We start from the raw sequence: 22,962 nt of genomic DNA, 5'->3' as shown, positions 1-22,962 counted from the left end.
TTTGATCTCTCCTCACTGCACTTTGCGGGATAGTGTTGAGCGAGACGGGATCGCTGAGTCAGATTTCACGTTGATCTCCCGGTCCCGTTAGTGAAAAGAGCCATCTCCCTGTCGTAGCCTGAGTGGCACTGTGCCCAGCTGGCAGCTCCATGCCCCAGGCTAAAGATCTCAGCTGGCAGGCATATGCTCCTTGCCCTCATGGCCTCGCTCTTCACCCTAGTGTTGTCTTTAGGGTCAAAAATGACCCGCCACTATGTTTAACAGCAGAGAAAACCCCCAAAATGATCTTTAAATTTGATGACAAAGTTTGTGAGGAGGTTGTGTGACAGGTTGTTTTTTCATGCAAAATAGATTTGGGGTTTAAAGTTCAATTAAGCTACTTTATTTCTGGCATTTAGTGAAGGCGGGTCATTTTGGACCCTGAGGACAAGGGGAGTACACAGGGGTTAATCCCCAGGGTTCACCTGTCAAAGCCATACTTCTGATATTAACTCGTGAGCAGAGGCAGACATTTCAGCCTTTCATAGACTGTAGCCAACCGCAGATCAAAATGTACGTAGCATTGCCTGAGTTGACCAAGTGGTTTCATCAATATTGTTGCTTATGAAAGTACCTTCATTCACGATGACCAGTGGTCTGTCTTGTGCATAATCCCTGCCATTGTGCCTCAGAGAATGGAGGTAGATTGGCATCTGACTGCGGGTCTGCCCCTGTGCGGTTTCTTTAGCGGGGAAAGCGGATCTGCGTCTTCAAAGATTCATGAGGAGCCTTGAGGAGACGGCGAGCGTGTTTCGGACAGCGAGAGTTTGAGTCCCCTGTGCTGGTGGAGAGGGGGGTCTGGAGTCTGGTGAAGTCGGGGTTCCCGGGTGCGCGGCTGAGGGTCTTGGGCGCAGGAGGGGGACGGGGGAGGCGCCGGGTCCTGCCGGATGAACCCTGTCAGCGCCGGGGAGTTCCACGGGCTGCGGGTGGTCTCCGCTCTGGTCAGCATCGTGGCGGGGTGCATCATCATCGGGGTGTTCAACGACTGTGATGCGGACGCCGTGGGGGGCATCTTCCTAGGGGCTGGAGGCCTGGGTGAGTACTCCAGAATCCGGACGCCCTGTGTCCCTGTTAACTCTGCCCGCTTAGGCAATCTCAGAAAAGTGTACCCTGAAAGTACAGTAATGCTCTCTTTGGGTACAAATTAGTATTCCAAGCATAAAAGGCACACATGAATTATATATTGCTGGCTAGGGGTACAATGATATGTACCTATCGAGTGCTGCCCCAGCGACTAGCATTTGTACCTTTTGAATTTTGTATTTCTGAGAGTGTAGGCACTAATGCAGCACCAACATGGATGCTTCCAGTTTTAGAACATATTATAATTTATGCATGTATTGTGTGTATTTTGTACTATATTACCACGCTGAAAAACCTGCAAAGACATTTTTTTCCTCGTGTTTTTCTGCAAAGTCTAAATGTAATATTTTTTGCTGTTGTTTGCGCGAGGCGGCGGAGTTGGAGACCTTTCGTCCACGCCGCATGCGGCGTTCTGTGCGCGGGTCGTTTTTCGCGAGAGCGGTCGGCGTTTGAGGAGAAAGAGCCCCGCGGCGGCGTGTGGATTTGTGTCGAGAGGTTGTCCGAATGGCAGCTCAGCAGGCCGTGCCATTTTCCATCCGGCTACGTTACAAGCTCGTGGATCATTTGATCCAGGCGTGTAATCTCTAGATGCCTGTGACAAGTCGCAGGTAATGTAGACAAGGCCTGCGAGGGTCAACACACGATACGCTACAGTTTTCTGATCTGGAGATGAGAGTCAAGTCGCCCCACAGTACAGGCGATGTTTGTAATAGAGTCGTTTTTAATGGGAAACCCCTGGCGCAGTGCCACCTGAGGGGCCATCACGTCAGGATGGAGACAGCTGAGCAGGGCGGCCTGTGGCGTAGTGGTTAAGGTACGTGACTAGGACGTGCAAAGGTCAGTGGTCCGATCCACGCTGTAGCCACGATAAGATCCGCAAGGCCATTGGGTCCCTGTGCCCTTGAGCAAGGCCCTTATAACCCTGCATTGCTCCAGGGGAGGATTGTCTCCTGTCTAATCAACGGTACATCGCTCTGGGTAAGAGTGTCTGCCAAATGCCATTAATGTAATATAATGGAACTTCCACATTTTGGCTCAGATTATGTCACAGTAACTGTACTCCATTTCCAAATTCATATATTAAAAAGCTAGCTACGCTTTCCTGTTGCCATGAGTAGAGTAGTTTTTTTATCTCGGAAATGGTTTTATCTCATTGCTTCATATATATTGCTTCACAGTAGTATTGCTTGCCCATATTCACACACCTTTATAAGAGGTACATGATGAATTGATGATGACGATGAAGGCTGAAGGCAAAGGACCCTGAGTATGTAGCAGAGTCTCTCCCTGACCATGGATGTCTGCACTGCAGCAGTTAAGCCATTTTACTCAGGCTGGCAGACGCAATGGAGAAGAAGGTGAATAAGGTCTTGTGCATCATTTAGACCCGGGGTGTCAAACTCCAGTCCTGGAGTGTCTGCGGGTATTTGTGGTTTCCTTTCAATTAGCAGCCTATTAAGAGCAAGGTGTGTGGACACTTTAGCCAAAGAAAGACTTAGATTCATCATTTATGTATATCAAAAACCAGCAGACACTGCGGCCCTCCAGGACTGGAGTTTGACACCCCTGATTTAGATGTTCCTCAAAAGAAAGAATTCTTCTGGATTTCATCTTGACTGCAGCTGTCTGTCATGTGCCTAAATTCTGACCAGCAATGCGAGGCACAAGGTCAAACGGAACTGACTTTAGGACATAACAACAGCAGAATTATGTCTAATTTTGATAGAACATCAAATTATGTAATAGGCCTACACATGGATCATTACATCACCTTTCAATTTGTGAGCCAGTCATTTAGAATAATTATTCATGAGTCATGTCTGTGATTATATTAAGTTTATCTTGTCCCATCATTTCCATTGTGGTTCATAAAAAGGCATTTTCCTCTGCGTATGACTCACAGTCATTATGCCGTGATAAAGACAGTGCTGTTCCCCTTCCCGTGTGCCTCAGGTCTCGTCATCTCGGTCTACCCCTTCATACAAACCTGGCTCAACTTCCACCACTTCCTGCCCACTCTAGGTAAGACTCCCACGTTTCATTTCAGGACCACGTTTCATTTCACGGACCACGTTTCATTTCAGGACCACGTTTCATTTCAGGACCACGTTTCATTTCAGGACCACGTTTCATTTCAAATAAACCAGAGGAAAGTTTTCAGCGACACAGAATTGGTTTGGAATTGGAATCAGGCAAAAGTGGCACAGGTCCAGGTGGACGTCTTTGTTTTTGATAAACTTAAATTATTATTTCACTATTCTATTATTCTACTATGTCCAAATAAATAATAAACACCGTCGAGTTTAGGGCTGGCACAGTTCTCTTCTCGGAGAAGTCTTGCCAACTTGAACTTTGCGTTCAACTGCTCTGAAATGTGGGGCACAACAGTGGGTTGTAATAATAATAATAATAATAATAATAATAATAATAATAATAATAATAATAATTATAACTTTATTTCTATAGCACCTTTTAAGCATCAGCAATGAAAAACAAATACCATAAAAATAGACACAATGCTAACACATTACTAACAATACAAAATCAAAACAAATAAAGTTTTAAAAGACAAAATAGACACAATAATCATAGTATAAATAAATAATAAAAAAATAAAATGGGGCCACCGCTGTGTTTAATCAAAGCCTGTTCTGCTGCCAAGTTGAAATTTATAATCAACTGATCTGCGGCTGTTTGCTTATAATGTCTTGCACTCATGCATGCTGTCTTCACCTTAGCCGAACCCACCTGGTTTTTGTTTTTGTTTTTTTAAATACATTTATTTCTGATTTTTCCCTTTTCCTCCCAATTTGGTAGCCAATTGTAACCCCCTCTAATCCAATCAGAGTTATTGTTAGATACACCGCCCACTCTCTGTCCCTCAGCGGCCCGGAGGAGAGTGACACGTCTTCTTCCAGCCGTCCCGTGTCATGCTCGTGACCATGATTCTGAGGTGCCCGAGGTGCTTTACTGTGCGGCGATCAGCTAACCCTGCCAAGCCCCTCCCTCTGGAGCAGCAAGCCAATCATGGCACTCCACATGAGCCGGCCAAACTTGGCTTTTGGCAGGACCGGGAATCGAACCCCGGTCCCCGGTGTGCAACTGCAACCACAAGTTCACCGCATCTTAGCCTGTTGCGCCACCACGGCACCTCCCCCCATGGTTTTTCATAGTGTCTGAGTTCCTGCCTGTACATTAATCTCAGTTCCTGCCTGTACATTATCTTGGTTCAGACCATGGTACAGCATAACGCTCATATTTGTAAATTCACACAATCTATTAATTGCAGATAACTTCAATGCCACAGAAATGGTAGCCTTTTAAAATGTATATTGAACAAGAAGCAAACCTGAAGTGTAAATGTTACATGGTTAAGTAAGATTGCTTTTGATTTTAATTTTTACTGTTTACTGATAAAAAAGGAAAAGGGCCCTGTGCAAAAGTTTGGGAACCCTTTTGGATAATTCTTTGTTACTTTTTAAAAAGATGTACACATCGCTAAACGCAAAATGCATCAATCCTCTCAGTGGATAGGCTGCGGAAGACCAATAAGTCTAATAAATACTTAATAAGGTGCCCACTGAGTGTATATCTGTAAATGTCAGGGAAAATAAATGGAAAAGAATCAAGAGTGATGAGGAATATACTGTCAAAGCAGATTTGATATATGCTGCTGAGATTGAGAGAGAGGGAGGGAGAGAGTGATGAGAGAAAGAGTGTGAGAGGGAGGGACAGTGAGGGAGAGCAAGAGATAGAGAGAGAAATTCAGGGAGAGCTACAGGGAGAGTGCGAGAGAGTGAGAGAGAGCGAGAGAGAGTGAGAGAGATTTAGGGAGAGTGAGGGAGAGAGTGAAGGAGAATGAGAGAGTTAGAGAGAGTGAGGGAGAGTGAGATTGAGGGAGAGTGAGAGAGTGTGAGAGAGTGAGGGAGAGTGATAGAGATAGTAAGGGAGAGAGAGAGATTGAGGGAGATTGAGAGACAGAGAGTGTGACGGAGAGTGAGAGAGAGAGATTGAGAGACTGAGAGAGAGTGAGGGAGAGTGAGAGAGAGAGAGAGATTGAGGGAGAGTGATGGAGAGTGAGGGAGAGTGAGGGAGATTGAGGGAGAGTGAGAGAGTGAGGGAGATTGAGGGAGAGTGAGAGAGTGAGAGAGATTGAGGGAGAGTGGGGAGAGAGAGAGATCACTGGTGGGACTGTTCCCTGATCACTCTCTGCAGGCTGCCAGTCCTCCAGTTGCACAGCCCACTGTGTTCCCATAGTAACCAGCACAGCTGTCCACAACTGCTATTCCAGGGAACTTTCTGTCATTTCCATACCATACCATACCATACTCATTTTTCCGCATTGGATAATTGGATTTTATCAGCTGTGATCTGCGGAAACACAGCTCACATCGACCGATCCTTAAATGATCAGTCACGTATTTCAATAGGTATATGGTATATTTATCATCCAGATAAAAGTGTCTCAAAAGACTGCTTGAGCTGCAATTAATACTATTGATTTAAATTATAAAATAAATAAATAAAAATACTGATTTTTCTCTGTGCTCCCAGGGACGCTTTCCTAGAAGAGCAAATATTAGCACAGGGCATTAGTTTTAGCGTTTAGCGTGGTGTGGAGATTTAAGCGCTCTCGGAAATTGATTCGGCTTTTGGGGTTGAGGGGGTTTATTCTGGAGCCATGGCGATGAGCTGGGTCGGGTTTCACGGTCACGGCTCCGTGACCGCTTTCTAATCAGCCAGCCTTTCCATGAAAAAGGCATGACCGGGGTCCCGGATAACTATGCAAATGTCCCGCGAGGCTGTTGTTCCGAGGGGCAAACAGATGCCGAAGGAGGACAGCTTTCATAACACATTCTTCTGACCGGTCCATCCAACCGCTGAAAACACAGTTTGCGGTTCCGCCTGTGCGCTGCCTGTTGCCAAAGAGCTGCAGAAAAGCACGTAAGACCTCAGGGTGGAAAGGTTTGTTTGTTACCATTCAAACAGACAATTTTTTCCCCTGAAAGAAGTGGGTTCATACGGACTGTTATATCAGCTGAAAGGTGGCGTATTGACTAAAAACACATTGCGGTCGGGCACCGGCCCTCCTTACCTGGTCCCTTGTAAAGACACTTCATTAAATGGCCTATCAGACCTGAAATGACTGCCTTCGTGACCGTCCTTGCTTCGGTGATTTTTTCTTTATTCATATTGATCTTGGTTCCTCTCATCCTGTTTGCACTTCCTAATTGTCATAATGACGCATTATGTAATAGTGGAAATAACATATTGTAAAGTAAATATACAGTGTGCAGTGATGATTATGCACCACCATGTTTGTCTAAAAGGCGTCCTAATATATTACTGGTATTGTATTGAAATGTATTGAACAATACTATTGTAGGCAATGAGAACAAAAAAAAAACATTCCCACAATTACATTGAGGTAAAACTATGGCTAATAAACAGAAACACTGAAAACATAATTTTACTTTTGCATAGCATGAATGCATGTTTGAAGGCTCATTCCATGATTGTTGATGCTAAAAATGAGTTTCAACTGGTTTAAAACAACATTATTCTGCTAACTTACTTCTGATGGTCAGTTGTTCCAGTATTTAAGGTAACACAAACTTTGAGCAGTGTCACAGTGTTAAACATGATGGCACGATGGAAGGAGCTCTCTGAGATTGTTCATAGCCGCATTATAGCCTTTCATGATGCCGGTTGGTCACTTGATGAAAAGAATCATCTGGTGACATAAAAGTTATGACTTGGCCCACTCAAAGTCCAGACCTTAATCCGATTGAGCAAATCTGAGATTCGCTGGATACCGAGATAAATAAATATGTTGTAACATCGAAAGAATCTCTTTGGAATGACTTCAAACCATATGAAATGAGTGTAGAAATACAAAAATATGTGATCGATTAAATGCAAAGCAAAGGGTGGCCACACTAGATATTGCCTTTTTTTCTCAAAAAGAGACTATTATTTTTGTTTTCACAATATATTGTTATCTGTTTACTTATTTTCATCTACATGAATCAATGTTACATTAAATAAATACTTGAATGGTACTTAGTTTCTGATTTATCTTCATTGTGTTAAGTGTATAATCATCACTGCACACTACTGTATTTTTTATAGACCTAGGTAGGAAAATGCAGGAAGTGTATATAGGACTGCATATATGACTTACTGAGAAGTTATGAATTGTTTCTCTAAAGCTACAGTATCAAGAATAATTTTTCAGTTACGGTTCAAGTGTGGCAGCGGACACAGTGAAGCTTTTGCTATTTTGATTAGATCCGTTTTTGACACTCGTATCCAAACACCAACTGCAAATAAACACAATTCTTCCTCATAATGGTTAGTGACATGAGCAGGTGAAGTGATTGATTGGAGGGAAAACCTGCATACTCCCGCTGAGGCACGCGATTGGTCACCCGCCTCTCTGCTGTTATTGGTCCAGTGTGTCACGCTCCTCTTTCCTCTGCTCCTCAGGGAACCTGCGGATCCACCCCGCGCCCGTGAACCCCACCATGGAGCTGCCTGCAGAGGCCCTGCGAAGGGAAGGTCAGCTGCTCCCACTGCAGTACATATCTTACCTGTACACAGTCCTGGAGTAAATCACGTTTGAGCTCCACTTTCATCTCAAGATCGATGTTCAATGTGAAGATTTTTGAAAATTTTCTCTCACAAGTGCAACTTGGTGAAGTAATTTTAGTGGTTGTTGAACTTAAAGGTACAATAGGCAATTTCAGACTTCTGACAGTCAAGAGAGAAATTGCAGCAACGAACACGCTCAAACCACAACACTGTTAATCCCTCCCCCTTCTCTGTGAACACGCTGACGTTGAAACACCATTGGCTGCAGAAATTATAACCAATTTTCAACCAATACGCTTGAATTATTGTACAGCAATACCATATTTTGGTACAGAGTGCCGGCTAATCAACTGCATATTTTGAAACTTGAATTTAAGAACTATAAAGTGAGTCAACATGTCAGTGAGCCTTTGTCAATGATAGGAAGGCTGAAGGTCACACAATGGTTGTGTAACAATGTTTTAACACAAAGATCTTACCTATTGTACCTTTAAACTAATTCTGCTTAGCCTATAGAGTCGTAGGCCTACTTCAGTTTTTTTTATAGTTAATTGATCATGCTGTTGACTGGGCAGATATTCGTGAGCAGTAGGGTGTGTGCTGTATGTCTATGGAAAGATCTGGAACTCACACTGGACACATACCAGGGGCTGGCTGTGTTCACGGCTCCTCCAGGTTAAGCACCTTCTCTGTGGCGTGCTACATAATAAGGAGTGAAGTCTACTGTATCTGTGGGCTGAGGACGCGGGAGTCCATTAAATCAGAACAGCAGTCACACCCTCCAGTTCCACTGCCGGGGTGGAAATGCTCTTTTAAAGCATTTATTGAGAGTCGAAATCAAATATCGAGAGCGATGATGGATTATTGCAATTCACAGACCTTTTCACTGGCTTTAGGGAGGCACATAAATTGAAAGATTAATGCATGCAGTGGACCTGGGCAGGGTGGAGGCCAGAGTTATGGACAAGCGTTATTATGCACCATCCCCCAGAGCTGCCCGGGCCTGAGGCCCTGAACCAGCAGGTCCAGAGCATTGTGTGATGCATTTATTTTTCACCTCCTTTGAGGTGTAATATTGCAAATATGTGATTAAAATGTTCTGAACCGTACATTAGAATGTTATTTAATGAATGATGTCACAATCATTCATTCATAATGCGACATGGCTCAGGCAGTAAGAGCAGTCGTCTGGCAGTTGGAGGGTTGCCGGTTCGATCCCCCGCCCGGGCTGTGTCGAAGTGTCCCTGAGCAAGACACCTAACCCCCAAATGCTCCTGACGAGCTGGTCGGCGCCTTGCATGGCAGCCAATCGCCGTCGGTGTGCGAGTGTGTGTGTGAATGGGTGAATGAGAAGCATCAATTGTACAGCGCTTTGGATAAAGGCGCTATATAAATGCCGACCATTTACCATTCAATCACTGCCGGCAATTGAAAGCAGTGCAGTTCTAGAATGGCGACTTTGAAAACAGAGAAGCGCCCAAAAAGGGTTTCATTTTCGCCGTTTCACACCTCCAGCCACACAGAGCCAGCTGAACCTGGAGCGCACCAAGAGCAGAATGGGCGCCCTTCCGGACATGCCCACGGCCGAGCCGTCTGTGGAGGAGGGGTGAGACACACGCAGCCCCGTCATACACCCCCCTGCTGGCTCACAACTGTACTGCACAATATGCACAAAAAAGAACAGCGTCTGTTGAGATACTGCCGCAGTGCACACTCCAGTCCCAGAGAATAACACGGGAGATAATGCGTTTTAATTTGGATATTACATGCAGAGTTTGTTCCTCAGCATCACTCAAGAAAGTTGGGAAATTTGGCCAATGGGATTGCTTTGTTTTAAGAACAGAGCGGGTCCCGGAAAGGTCACATGACGATGTCACTCGATGCTGAACAGTGTAGAGCTTTTCCCAGACACGAATTGAACATTAATACAGCCGGATGTTTGCCGAAGGAGTCCTAGTTCCTGGTTTGCGTCCTTGCTTAGCGGCGTACTCAAGATTCTCAGCCCGCTGTTCGGTTCTGATGCTGGAAGGTCGTAGTCCAGGGCATTTGCAGAGCCTCCACACAAGCCTCTACTGCAGTACTCGTATATATCAGTGATAAAATGAGAATACTGTATAAATTTTGGATTATGCAGGTGCTTGCGGCTACCGTCCTGAACACGAGCGCAATTGAGCAAGCCTGCAGCTGTGCTCGGACATACTGATTAGGTGAAACATTGAGAATGGAGACTAACGGAGGCACAAACACACACTCATAAGTGCACATGATTAGACCAGGGAGAGCAGAAATCAACTGAGTTATAAGCCCAATAATCTATACGCAAGCTGTGGTTCTGTAACGTTGCCCAATTGCTGTTTTTTTTATTACCACAAGCATACAAACATTCATGTAATCAGGCTCGATAGCATTTTCATCCGCACGACAACTGCTCCCTCGATTAGCAACACTCAGGCCCTGAGTGTACATTAAACTAATGGCATGATTAGATTGCAATCTGCTTCGGTGAAAATGCTTGTTGTCGTTCTCCTGTTCATTCCGCTTTTAAAGGATCGCTTTTAAATGATTTTCCAACTTGGACACAGTTTTCTGCGCTATTTCCACCGCGCTGATGGGTAACGATGATAATTTTGTCACATCTTTCTTTATGGAGCTTTGTTCGCCCCGAGATCGCTTTGCAATGGAGTCTAATGGGTCCATGCCAACGAGCCTTGAAATGCCTATAAAATAACCTCCTCTCAAAATAAACACAGAGCTTGAAGGGGACGATTGTTTACTTAGTTGTCCATCGGTCCATTACCAGGCATTTGGCGTTTCAGTTGAAAGTCTATTTGTTTTAGCGGAAGCATACATTGTTCTCAGTGGGAGCCAGGGGAAGCAGAGAAGCATGTGATGCACCCCCAAGGAAGTTACTGAAGTGAACAACTCTACCAACAACCCCCCCCTGTGCGCATGAATACAGCCTGTCGCAGTGCAAGCAAGCATTTCTAGAGGTCAACCAAGTGCTGAAAATGAACATTACTGAAGTTTGGAGCAATAACTGCTCACAGTTATTTGTACACGTTAATCAAGCTTTTATTTGGCATTTGATGGAAAGCCACGTTCAGAAGGCATTTCAAGGCTTGTTCATGTGGCACCAGTAGTCTACAAAGCTGCAAAGCTGAATGGAGAGCTTCTTGGGGAGACTGATCAGCGTGCTGGAATTAATTAGGAAAAGAAAAAAAATCCTGGCTCCTATTTTCGTCTTCTTGCCAACATAGATCTAAGCGCAGCTGGATATAGACATGAAATGCTTCCGGATTTTTTTGTAATTCCACGCAGTAGTTGTGTCTGTGTACTGTAGATTTCCTGACAAAGAGCTGCTAATGGAATCACCAGTCAGTCAGTATGCGTCTGTGTGCCTGTTGTGCTAATGGAATCACCAGTCAGTCAGTATGCGTCTGTGTGCCTGTTGTGCTAATGCTACCATTGCCATGATCCCGAATGCCTTTCATGCTCTGGAACCCCTTGGCTACCTCTCCCTATGCTGTATTATAAAACTGACAGCAAAACGTAAGTAGTGTCCAAACTTTAATCCCCAAGGTCACAATCAACCGAATACTATTTACTCCAGAAAACTGCCTTCCGACTCTGCTGTTCACATCATCCAATCAAGTCCACCAAAATCTGTTGCCTTGGTTACTGAGACTGCCTGTCTCATTCACAAGCATCACTCACGTCTCTTGCAGGGTAGTCGTGGACCTCCCAGCCTTTATGCAACCGCTGAGGGTTAAAACAATATGCAATGGCGTAAAAATGGAAACACGTGCACTCACAGATTTACATGCATGCATGTGTATGCAAACAAAGGCCCATGTTCCATGGTGATAAAAATATACACACGGCACAAAGCATATGGACAAATAAAACATGGATACACTAACAAACACAGGCTCATACTTGTGTGCATTCTGCTATTGGACACACTTCATAGGAGGGGCACACAATGGAAATGTATGTATGCTGTATATATACCATATACTATCTGTAACTCTAACTATTGTGCAGGTACCAATTAATATAGGAATGAAGTGGTATTTCTGTGTTTTGTGGGAAAGAAAAAGAAAAGAAAAGTGAGAAACGACCTTGTTGCTCCCAGGCCTTCTTCCGACGTCCCTGACATCATTGCTCAGCGGAAGCCCAAGCAGTCCTCGGATATCGACGTGTCGTGATCCCCTCTCCTGCCCCTGAGCCGCGGCTGTGAAATCGCCATCTGAGGCGTCCTCTCTTGGAGTAGAGTGTGACCGTACAGGGCTTGAGAGGCTCCTTTATACTGTATCCTTTTTTTTTTTTTCCCACTTGTAATTATTCATGTCGTCGAGTATAAGAATTTCACTTTGTGTAAAGGACAGCTGACTGTACCCATTCTCTTTTTAGATATGTTTGGTGTTTTTTAAGACTGTGATTTAAGACCCGGCAGTTGACCATTTAAAAATAATGTTGATGCCTTCACACATACACCCACACTTTTCCCTAGGCTTGCTTTGTTTTCTATTAATCGTGAATATTTAATTAATTGGCACACACATTATTCCAGATAAGCAGCTTTCCACTGAAACTCCTGTATGTCTCCTGTAATACGCAAATGTTATGGTTAAAAAGATTGTTCTCAAACCTGTGAAATTAAATTATGCACAGTATTACTACAGACACTGCAGACGTTTGATGGTTTTTGTTACTCAGATGCTAGCAGCTATGCCACACTTTGGTCAGCTCAAAACAAAGCAGTTGGTAGTTGTACTTGGTGAGTATTTAGATCGTAGAGTATTTAGATTGGATATCCTGGAAATTGTGAAATTTTTGAAAAAGCATAGAATGAAGACTAGTCTGAATACTGAAAACAGGTCCCCTAAAATGCGGATGTATTGCCTACACGGATCACCCAATATGGATGTATATACAGTCAAATTAAAGGTTGTAGTCTGCACTTTAACCACATATTCAGTAATTCATTTCATATCTAATGTGCTGGGGTACAGAGCAAAAATAACAGAAATTGTACCACTGTCCAAATAATTACAGACTGCTCTATTTTATTTAGAAGTTCCTATGGCAGACAAAAGATGTCATTTGTCATTGAGAATTACCATGGCAACCCTTACAATACAGGAGAATACAGAATGGGATCTTACATCTAGTGTGAAAGACAGGTGCAACCTCATAAAATGCAAGAATAATAAATACAAACAAAAGGCATTATAACCCTCCAGACCGCCTCAGAATATTAGAAAGCACCTCAACAAACAAAAACAGTAAAGCCATCACGGCTGACCCCTTGGGTTGTCTGTACATTCATGAATGCCTTTTGTTATTGTAAATAAACGATGATTCTTACTTTTGAATGGAGTAGAGGAGTGAATGGAGTTTTCTACCCAAAACACGGAGAGTGTTCGGCAGACGTGTTTATCTATCTGTGTGTGCATGTGTGGGGTGGGTTGTGTGTGTTTATAAGAGAGAGAGAGAGGAAATGTCCTTGAAAAGAAATGCACCCTTTCACCCTGTCCTTCCAAGGGAAACATGACTATAATATGCTCGCTAATCACAATTCCAGGTGACGGAGAAAGGAGAGAATGACATGGCTTTCTTGGATGTGAACTTTTGAATTTGCATCCACTTCAGAAAACCAAGTCTTTCATACCTGATTGTGGCAATCCAATCGGCTTGACCAATATCCTTTCGGTAGGCCCTGTCCCTACATATCTCACTGCGTGTTTACATCTGTGTGATCTCAAATCTTCAAAGAAATCTACAAATAAGGTCAAAGTTGAGGTTGTACTCTCACAAATAAAGTACACACAAAGATGGTTGGAGTTTTTGTTCAGTACCAAATCATCTTTTATCATACACTCGACACTCAACTGGTGGGAGATTTGCGGAGATAATTAGGTTTTGTTTGTTGCTACTTAACAGAGAGCGAGGATAGAGTCCTTAGTGGTAGAACAAACAATAATAACAACAACAGCAGCATAATAATGAAGTCTCAGAGATGATGCGTTTCATATGGGAAGCGTTTCTAGCTGGTCTCGACATGAATAAGAATCTGAATACACGCACTGTCAGCTCTAATGATGCACGCCTGTCCATGAAGGACATGCTGTTGCCACAAACGGATACTAAGTATGAGTCACACAAGCTAGTTTCTGTAGGAACGTGGCAAGCCCTCCCCCAATCAATCAATATCGATCAAGAATCAATCTACTTAACATAGCACACTTCCAAAAATCCATTGCTACATAGGGCATAATAAGCAGTCAATGCTAAATTGTAAGATGCGTATGAACTTCAAAATCTCAGAGAGAGAAGGAGAGAGGCTCACAGCCATGTAAGCAACATAAACTGTAACATTCACTAAAATAATAAATAAAAATAATCATGCCCCACCTGCACTTTTAACGTTGGAAATGGCCTGAATATCACCCCAGGCTGTGAGAAGTGGCCACAGGTAAAATTGGAGGAAATACATTTATGTAACCTTGGCAATGTCGGAACATCCAGTAAACACAGAGATAGATGCATCACATTTATGAATACTTATGAGGGAACATAGTTGATTATGTATGTGTTCATGTGTAGGTGACCGTTGATAAAGTGTCACCTTCCACTTTGGCAAATAACAGAAGCGCATATCCAATATCTTTTAAATGTCATCTATACACACTGCCCCCCTACACACACACACACACACACACACACGCTCACACCAAAAAATCATCAGTGGAGAAACACTGCTCCACATACACACACACACACACACACGCGCACATACACACACACACACAGACACACACACAGACACACACGCAGAGACACACACACACACACACACACACACGCACACACACTAAACAATAGGCAGTGAGTAATAGCTGCTCCACACACACACACACACAAGCACACACACACGCACATACACACACACACACACACGCACACACACTAAACAATAGGCAGTGAGTAATAGCTTCTCCACACGCGCACAGACACACACACACACAAGCACACACACAAGCACATGCACACGCACACACACACACACGCACACACACACACACACGCGCACACACACACACGCACACACACACACACGCACACACACACACACACAGACACACACACACACACACAAGCACACACACAAGCACATGCACACGCATACACACACACACGCACACACACACAGACACACGCACACACACACACACACACACACACACACACCAGACAATAAGCAGCGAGTGATTGCTGGAGGCCCACACTCTGCCCTGATAACAAAAGGAAATGAGGCATCAGCCACCTTCTGTTTCAGCGAACAAGAGCATCCTGCACCTCAGTGCCTCTGCCAGAGTTCCCCGATGAGAAGACAATTAGGACTCGGCTTCACTACTGCGCAAGCCCCTCGTCCCGCGAGCAGAACGCACCCCCCCAATATTCACCTGCACCACGGATCTCTGTTTTCCACCTTCTCTGTTCAACATGCATTACGGGGGGTTGTGAGTAACATCATGGATGCAGCTATAAGGGACATGGCGACATGGCTCAGGCAGTAAGAGCAGTCGTCTCATTGGCTCAGGCAGCAAGAGCAGTCGTCTCATTGGCTCAGGCAGTAAGAGCAGACGTCTGGCAGTCGGAGGGTTGCCAGTTCGATCCCCCGCCCGGGCTGTGTCGAAGCGTCCCTGAGCCAGACACCGAACCCCCAAATGCTCCTGACGAGCTGGTCGGTGCCTTGCATGGCAGCCAATCGCCGTCGGGTGTGTGAGTGTGTGTATGAATGGGTAAATGAGAAGCATCAATTGTACAGCGCTTTGGATAAAGGCACTATATAAATGCCAACCATTTACCATTTACCATTTACTATAGGGAGAGTAACAGCTTGTGGGTCCTGCTGTCATTGAAATGCCCTCTGCTTGCTGTACAGTCGGTGAGTTCCTGGTAACAGCCTGGAGGCGGGTTGAAGAGGTCTGCTGATGTGCTAGTAGACGGTGCTGAAGATGGCAGGAGGGGTTGGAGCGGACTGTCATAATCCTGAAGCAGTTTGAGCCAGTTGAGGTTTTACTAGAAGCAGGTTTAGCGCACTAACTGAAAAATTGCATATTTATGGTATGCTAGTTATGGAAAGACTCAAACTGCTAGGCGATATGATAATGTAAAGGCCATATGAATATCGATATGGGAAAACTTAACACAATTTCTGGAAAATGCTAAACGTAATTTTGTTGAATACAATGCAGCTGACTAAGCCTCCATCAGTCTGTCATGGCACTCACACTGCAATACTGCAATTCACCAATTAACTGCAATCTTATCGCCACACTCCTAATTAAAAAAATGACCAAAGAGGGATTTTATCACATTTTAACCGTATTCCATAAATGCAATGACACAATGAACGACGCCTGGAATGGGACGAGCCTACTTCACAAGTTTCAGCACCAGGTGCTGTTCACTATTGGACGAAGCAGCCCCCCCTTTACCAGTGTAAACCAACAAGCGACTGCTGTCGTACAGGGAAGGGGTGCGCGCGTGCGCGTGCACGTATATGTTAACTGAGAGGGACGATATGTGCCAGAGAGTGAGCGGCTGGATCAAGGACCGCTGCACTGAGAAATGCCTTTAATATGGTGCCAATTAGGATGCCTTCAAAGAACGTTGTGCTTTTTTTAAAGTGCCATTTCTTCAAAGATAATGCCTTTGTTTAACTCCGAGTGCTTAATCCTTCAAGCAGTCAACGGAAAAGGAGAACGCTTTGAGAAATATGACCAGTCTTTCGTGTTATAAATGTACGTGTATCAGTTTGCCAGTAATCAAGGCGGGGGACAGTTTAAGTATACACGTGGTAGACAACAGTCCTGAATTAATAATACCGGCTTTTAGGACTATTCGAAGATTCGCTGTATGTTCACCAGTATTTAGAATGGGTGCTTATGCCCCACAAAGAATGAAGAAATGGCGCTTTAAGTCTTAAGTCATCATATTATTTGAAATTACTCGATGATTTATTTTTATTTTTGCGATGGGTGAACGATACATAGGTATGATCGGGAAACTCAGCTATCGAAAGACAGTATCCTGTTGAAGTAGCGTGACCATCCTCTTGTGACTCTCTTGGAACGTTTCTTGTTCAGATGGAAATCATAAGGAAAACGCGTGTTTAAGGGGAACAAAGACTGCAAACAACTGGTTTTCCCGGAATTATAGGAATATATTTTGGTAAGTTGATATCAGAGATTTTCTGTATGTATACCCTCTGTTGGTTTTCAATTGCGTTACACCTTCCAAAGAAAGCACATTTTTCATTACACAGACACCCTGGTAGGATGAAAAATGTATGCTTTCTACATCCCGCTCTATCCATAAATTTCGTTGACAACTCGTAGCGTTTACGTAATTCTGAGAGGCTGCGCGTAGAATGCACAAATCAAAGCGACACAATGAAAAATTAACTTGTGCGTTTTCGGGTTAAAAATCTATAGTTGGCGGCATCGTTGCATGACACCGATAGTTTCAACCGTTTATTGAGCGGAAAAAAAGATGAACGGATGGATTCAAATCTACGTGTAAGACAAAGTTTATACTGCACACTTTTGCGTTCTCCACTGTGTTCCCCCCTATCCGATGTTGGATAATGTGGTCTATTTGTGTCAATAGGCTGTTCAGTAGGCAAAAATGCCATGTTAATGAAAGAGGTCAAAGCTAACAGGAACGTGACAGTTAGGCAAATAACCACACAATTACCAATAGCGGTATGCAGAAGAGCATCTCTGAACACACAACGTGTCAACCCTTTTAAGTGGATAGGCTACAGCAGCAGAAGACCAATCAGTCTAATAAATACCTAATGAAGTGCTCACTGAGTGTACATACACTGTATATTCTGGCTTAGCCGCCAGGCGTTTGGGGTTGCTGATGACAAACGCCATCCGAAATCGCTCGCAATGCCTCCGTAGCCTGTCCGTCCATCACCCTCGGTCGCACGACGGCTTAAGAGATCAGAAGAGTGCATCGCTCTTCCTCCGTCTGTGACCCTGGGAGGTTTGGGCCACCTGAGGCCCCTCAGCTGCCTGCACTCAGGGCAGGGCCCCGCTGGACGCCACCTTCCATCAAAGCTTTTAGCCTCACGCTGATCCTGAATCACAGGCCAGTCCCTGGTGGGTGGGTGTGAAACATCACAATAAAAGACCCGGTGCCCACTGAATCTGTTCAAACACGTGTGAAGAGAAGCTTATACACAGCGCGCGGTTGATAGTTGTTTAGCATGCAGACGGAAGTATCAAACAGGAACATGTAAATAGGATGGAAACTGGTGGCCCATATGTATAAATATTAAGAACAAGCTGCCGCCCAGAAGGAAGTCATTGAAAAAACCTGCTGTAGACCGCGCCGCTCCTGTACTCCTGTGTCCAGCACCGGAACTTAGACACCCTGCCTCTACACCAAGACCTGTTCCACTCCCTCTGTAAAGGGAAAAGAAAAAACCTGACATCCATTAGATATTTTGTGTGCCTTTATCTAATTCCTTCGTATTCTGTATTCTCTATTCTGTTCTACTGACAAAATTCAATCTGCAAGATCGTAATGTCATCAGTAATCGTATCAGTTTACTACTAGTAACTACCACAGGGGCTGACTGTGACTTACTTTCCAACGGCAACTGAGACACAACGTGTGTCCAGGTACTGTAGCTGAATGGAACTAATTTTGCTAGGGTTTGGTTTTATGCTCTTACCTTGCCTTGCTCTTTGTTTGAGTTTGAGGATGTCTCTCAGTTAATTTCTGTGCCCAAAAAATAGATATAGCAAATAGTAGCATGCTCCTGTACTGTACCTTCACGTACTCATTCTGAACTAGGGTCAAAAAACAGCTTGTCTGATCGGCGACTTCTATTGACTAGAAATGAACAGGTCGAGAGTGTACCGCAATCTGGCAACCCGCAACTCGCAACTGTTATCCCCCAATAAATCATGTCCCACACAGAGACATGTCAGACAATGACTGGCTTTCATACGGTCCCCTTTATCCACTGTTGCGCACATTTCCCAGAAGATTTCCCAGATTTTATTTTAATAGGATGATGCTCTGTGGCATCCGTGTTGCATTGTGCGCACTGAATAAAAAAAACCCCTAAAAACAAGGTTTATTATATAAATTATGAGAATGTTATAATTGAAAATACAATAAATATTCAGAAAACAATGACTGGGACTGACAGTACGTACGGCAAGGTCAGTTCCCATAAGGTTTGCGAGACCAGCACCCTATCATTTGGGAGGAGTCAGAGGCCGTTTGAAACAAAACAGGGGCTGAGCGTTGCTGCGGAAACAACCAAATCCCCTTTTATTGTCTTGTAAAATACGTGGTTTGATTGGACTGGACAGCGTAATTATTATGACATTACTGTTGTGTTATACGCACACCAAATCGCGAGCTGGGCTTCTGGTTTATCTCGCCTGTCTTCTCGAATCCTTAATTAGAGGAGACACCATGGGTGACATGGCGTTGAGCACAACAGCAGAGTCAGAGCATTCTCCTGCTGTCCATTTATGTCTCAACATGCCTTTCCCTCTTCTTCATACACAGGGCGATAGCTGACATTGACGGCTGCCCCCCATGGTAGGTAGCTAGCAGGCAAAATTATAATTATTTCTTTCTTTCCCTTTTCATAACTATTAAGTGGGTATTAATTGTTTTCTCTCACATCATGCTAGCAAGCTTTCACTACCCATGACTCAACACGCTGTTTTCCCTGAGACTTTGGCCGGCTGAATTAGTACATTTTTTCTCCCACCTTCTTCTTGTGGAAGTGGAGTCGGAATGACCTTGGCTGTAGACCAGCATGTGTCAGAAGACAGAGAATGCTGACATCCCGGCCTGTGTTTTGAGTGTGCCGCTGTTTCAGATTTAACATCTGTAGAAGCAGCAACCCTTCTTTGTGGTATTTACTGGCGTGCATTGTGTCTGTGCATAGCTGTATCACATAGACAGGCCAGGCTGAAACAGACATGGTGAAACTTCAGACCGCATTAGTTACACTGCATGGGCCTCTTTGTAATGTAGTGTAGCGGCAATACTACAGACAGTAATTTGCTTGTTTACTTGTCTTGTACCTACAGACAGTAATAGTACAGCTTAGAACAGGTATTACTGGCAGTATATATATCCTTGCCCAGGGATGTTTCTGAAGTTATAACTTAAGGTCAAATGTTATTAACAACTTCCTTTTTAGCCAGCAGTTTTCTAGAAAATAGCTGTTCATAGATTTATCTGCAAGAGATCTTGATACAGCCCCTGCCCCTGCCCCTGCCCCCACCCCATACATATGCATGGCACTCACCCACGCACACATACATATGGATGGCATACATCCCCCCTCCCCCAAACACACACACACACACGTGTGTTCATACATTCACACACAAAAACATTGACAACCCTGGATACAGCTCCTACATTTCCTTGACTGAGGACCATCCGAGTATGAAGCTGACAATTGCTATCTTTCACTGGGAAACTCATTTCTGTAATGCCAACATTAATCTACTGTGTGTTGTTTTAAGCCTGAGATGCGTCAGTCTGAAAGATGAAATTATGTTCACAATGCAGCTCTCTAAAACTTCCGTATCGACCTTGTAGTACACACACACACATGCGCTCACACACATACACACACGCATGTGTGTGAGCGCATTTGCATTATTATACACACCATATATACACCTACCCTAGCCATAAGCACAGACAGTATTTACTGTTCTGCATAAAACCAAACTCATGAAACTCTCCCTGCCTGCTGGTTGCCTGCATAGTTCTTATACATTTTCATCCAAGTGAACGAAGCGGTGTCATCACTGAGTGCCACTCTTTCCAATTCACTCACATGTTTCCTGCCCTCAGTAAATGGTGAAATGGAAGCATCTGTCAGGGCCCCGTCACTGTATTAGTCTTTTTCTCCTCGCTGTGCCCACAGTGGGAGTTTGTTATTTGAGTGGCTAACCACTGCACCTGGAGAAATAAAGAGCAATTTCTCCTCACAGTTCAGTCCCAGAGCCCCCAGTCACCAACAATATGCTGCTGCTTAGATTCTCGCCCCGAAGGCGTAGCGCTCCATCAGGAGCGTCGCACTCCGCCACTCGCCTGGAATAACTGAAGGCCGCCCAGCTGAACTGCGCTCACGTCTTCGTGTGAGTTTGTGTCGGGGGGTTCATAAGCTCCTGCAGCGCGCTCCTGTGAATCAATGAGAGAGGCTTTGTAATTCTGCAGCTTCCTGCAGATGAAAGGGGGCCAGGCGGTACAATTTTCACAGGCAAAGTGGTTAGTGGCCTGGTTAGTCACAGTCTGCACACTGCACTGTAGATACGTCCAAATACTGTGAAATGAATAACACCTGAAAGTCATGTTTCAAGCCTAATAGCTCTTCATCAGACTCTTCCATTCCTTTTTTTTTTTTCTCCAGTTTGGCACCTGTCTGAGTTTTTTTGGATGTGCGTGTCAGCTCTGTGTTTCGTCGACTCGCGAGTCATATAATTTTTGGTTTGTTTTTATTTTATGCTTCTGCAGCAAGCGGGCGGTGGGCGGGGGGGTTGGGGGTGAGGAGGGAGAGAGGAGGCTGGGTCACGCTATTTCTGAACAGCCTCATAACCTGTTAAATGCTGAAGTACAGATGGCCTCTCTGTTCCCCTTCCAGGAGATTAGTCACGGCCAGGAGCGCATGCCTGCCGCACGATCCTGACTCCATTTCCGAAGGACGATCCCGACTCCATTTCCGAAGGACGATCCCGACTCCATTTCCGAAGGACGATCCCTACTCCATTTCCGAAGGACGATCACCGACTCCATTTCCGAAGGACGGCCCCCGACTCCATTTCCGAAGGACGATCCCGACTCCATTTCCGAAGGACGATCCCCGACTCCATTTTCGAAGGACGATCCCGACTCCATTCTCGAAGGACGATCCCGACTCCATTCTCGAAGGACGATCCCGACTCCATTTCTGAAGGACGATCCCCGACTCCATTTCCCAAGGACGATCCCCGACTCCATTTCCCAAGGACGATCCCCGACTCCATTTCCGAAGGACGGCCCCCGACTCCATTTCCGAAGGACGGCGGCCATGATGTTCACGGACAAGAGCTCCGGCACGGCGGTGCCCAAGAAGGCCCCGAAGAAGAAGACGCGGCCTCAGGGCCTGCCCTCTCCGGCGCTGTGCTGCGCCTGCGGCCTCTGCATCATGCTGGCGGGCATCAACATCACGCTGGTGGGCGCCTTCGCCTTCGGCACGCTGCTGCCCGCCCACAACCCGCCCATCGTGATCGGGCCCGTGCTGCTGCTGGTGGCGCTGGCGTTCTTCGGCGCGTGCTGCGTGTGCAGCCGCCGGCCGGCCGCCGCCGGCGCCCGCAAGCCCAAGTCGGGCGGCGGCATGGGGATGTCGCGCCTCAGCGGCACGGCGTTCGAGATCGAGACCAGCGAGCACACCCTGCAGGACACCACCGCCGTGCAGCTCAGCCCCACCAACTCGCCCAGCTCGTCCCGCGCCTCCAGCCCCGCCCACGAGCCCCCGCGCCTCGCCCCCAACCTCTTCACCATGGAGACCGACTGCCCCGCCTCCGCCTGCTACTTCGCCTCCGCCTCCGACTCCGGGGGCGGGGCCGTCAAGCTCAACCTGCCGCGCGACCCCCTACCGCCCAGCGCAGAGGGGTGCTGAGTGACGCCTGCCATCCCGCCCCCGGCCCCGCCCCTTCCTGCCTCTTGGACTTATGGTGTTTCATGGGAAAATCTGCCACCAGCATTTTTGTGTTTTTTTTTTTCTTCTTCTTCTTGTGCACAAGGGCGTGGCTCGGTGGACTGCTAGGTCTGCAGGGGCTCAAGTAGAAGGATTTGTTCCTCACTGTGCCTCTGGAACATGCCAATGAGAAGCAGTGTGAGCTCAGGATCTGTTGGTAGTACAAGTGAAGATGGACAGCTTTGAGGGGAGTGAAAGAGACGTGTGAAGAGATGACTATCATGACCCAGTGACTTGCAAGCGCCGCCATTTCAGTTTGAGCGAAATGACTGTTGCAAAAGCATTTTTATCGTGTTGTCACAACGTCACAGCAACATGTTTCCTGTTAGCTGGGCCTCTGTTAGTCTGCTGTTTGGTTTATCATACACTGAAAGTCATGTCACCTGTCAGAGTGTGAGGACTAGTACTTTGAATTGTTATCCATCCAGATTTAGCTT

General features: G+C 45.4%; 2 protein-coding genes across 2 annotated transcripts; both read left to right on the top strand.

Annotated features, from left to right (window-relative positions):
• The first annotated feature begins 926 nt into the window (after window positions 1-926).
• On the top strand, window positions 927-11,924 carry kncn (kinocilin). Its single transcript, XM_061242742.1, has 5 exons — window positions 927-1,074; window positions 3,076-3,144; window positions 7,612-7,683; window positions 9,232-9,322; window positions 11,852-11,924. The coding sequence occupies exons 1-5, from the start codon at window positions 927-929 to the stop codon at window positions 11,922-11,924; spliced, it is 453 nt and encodes a 150-aa protein (XP_061098726.1).
• A 9,932-nt stretch (window positions 11,925-21,856) lies between these two features.
• Window positions 21,857-22,447, top strand: LOC133128933 (transmembrane protein 275-like). The gene has a single exon (XM_061242741.1). The coding sequence runs from the start codon at window positions 21,857-21,859 to the stop codon at window positions 22,445-22,447; it is 591 nt and encodes a 196-aa protein (XP_061098725.1).
• The last annotated feature ends 515 nt before the right edge of the window (window positions 22,448-22,962 follow it).

This window comes from Conger conger, chromosome 5 (genome assembly GCF_963514075.1).
Source record: "Conger conger chromosome 5, fConCon1.1, whole genome shotgun sequence".
NCBI lineage: Eukaryota > Metazoa > Chordata > Actinopteri > Anguilliformes > Congridae > Conger > Conger conger.
This window is presented reverse-complemented; position numbering and strand designations above follow the sequence as displayed.

What these genes read in the sequence shown, in the direction of transcription:
- kncn (XM_061242742.1), top strand. Translation starts at nt 927, where the DNA reads ATGAACCCTGTCAGCGCCGGGGAGTTCCACGGGCTGCGGGTGGTCTCC. An exon ending in CCACTTCCTGCCCACTCTAG is followed by an intron (nt 3,145 to 7,611) that starts GTAAGACTCCCA and finishes TCTGCTCCTCAG; the next exon opens with GGAACCTGCGGATCCACCCC. An exon ending in AGAGGCCCTGCGAAGGGAAG is followed by an intron (nt 7,684 to 9,231) that starts GTCAGCTGCTCC and finishes TCACACCTCCAG; the next exon opens with CCACACAGAGCCAGCTGAAC.
- LOC133128933 (XM_061242741.1), top strand. Translation starts at nt 21,857, where the DNA reads ATGATGTTCACGGACAAGAGCTCCGGCACGGCGGTGCCCAAGAAGGCC.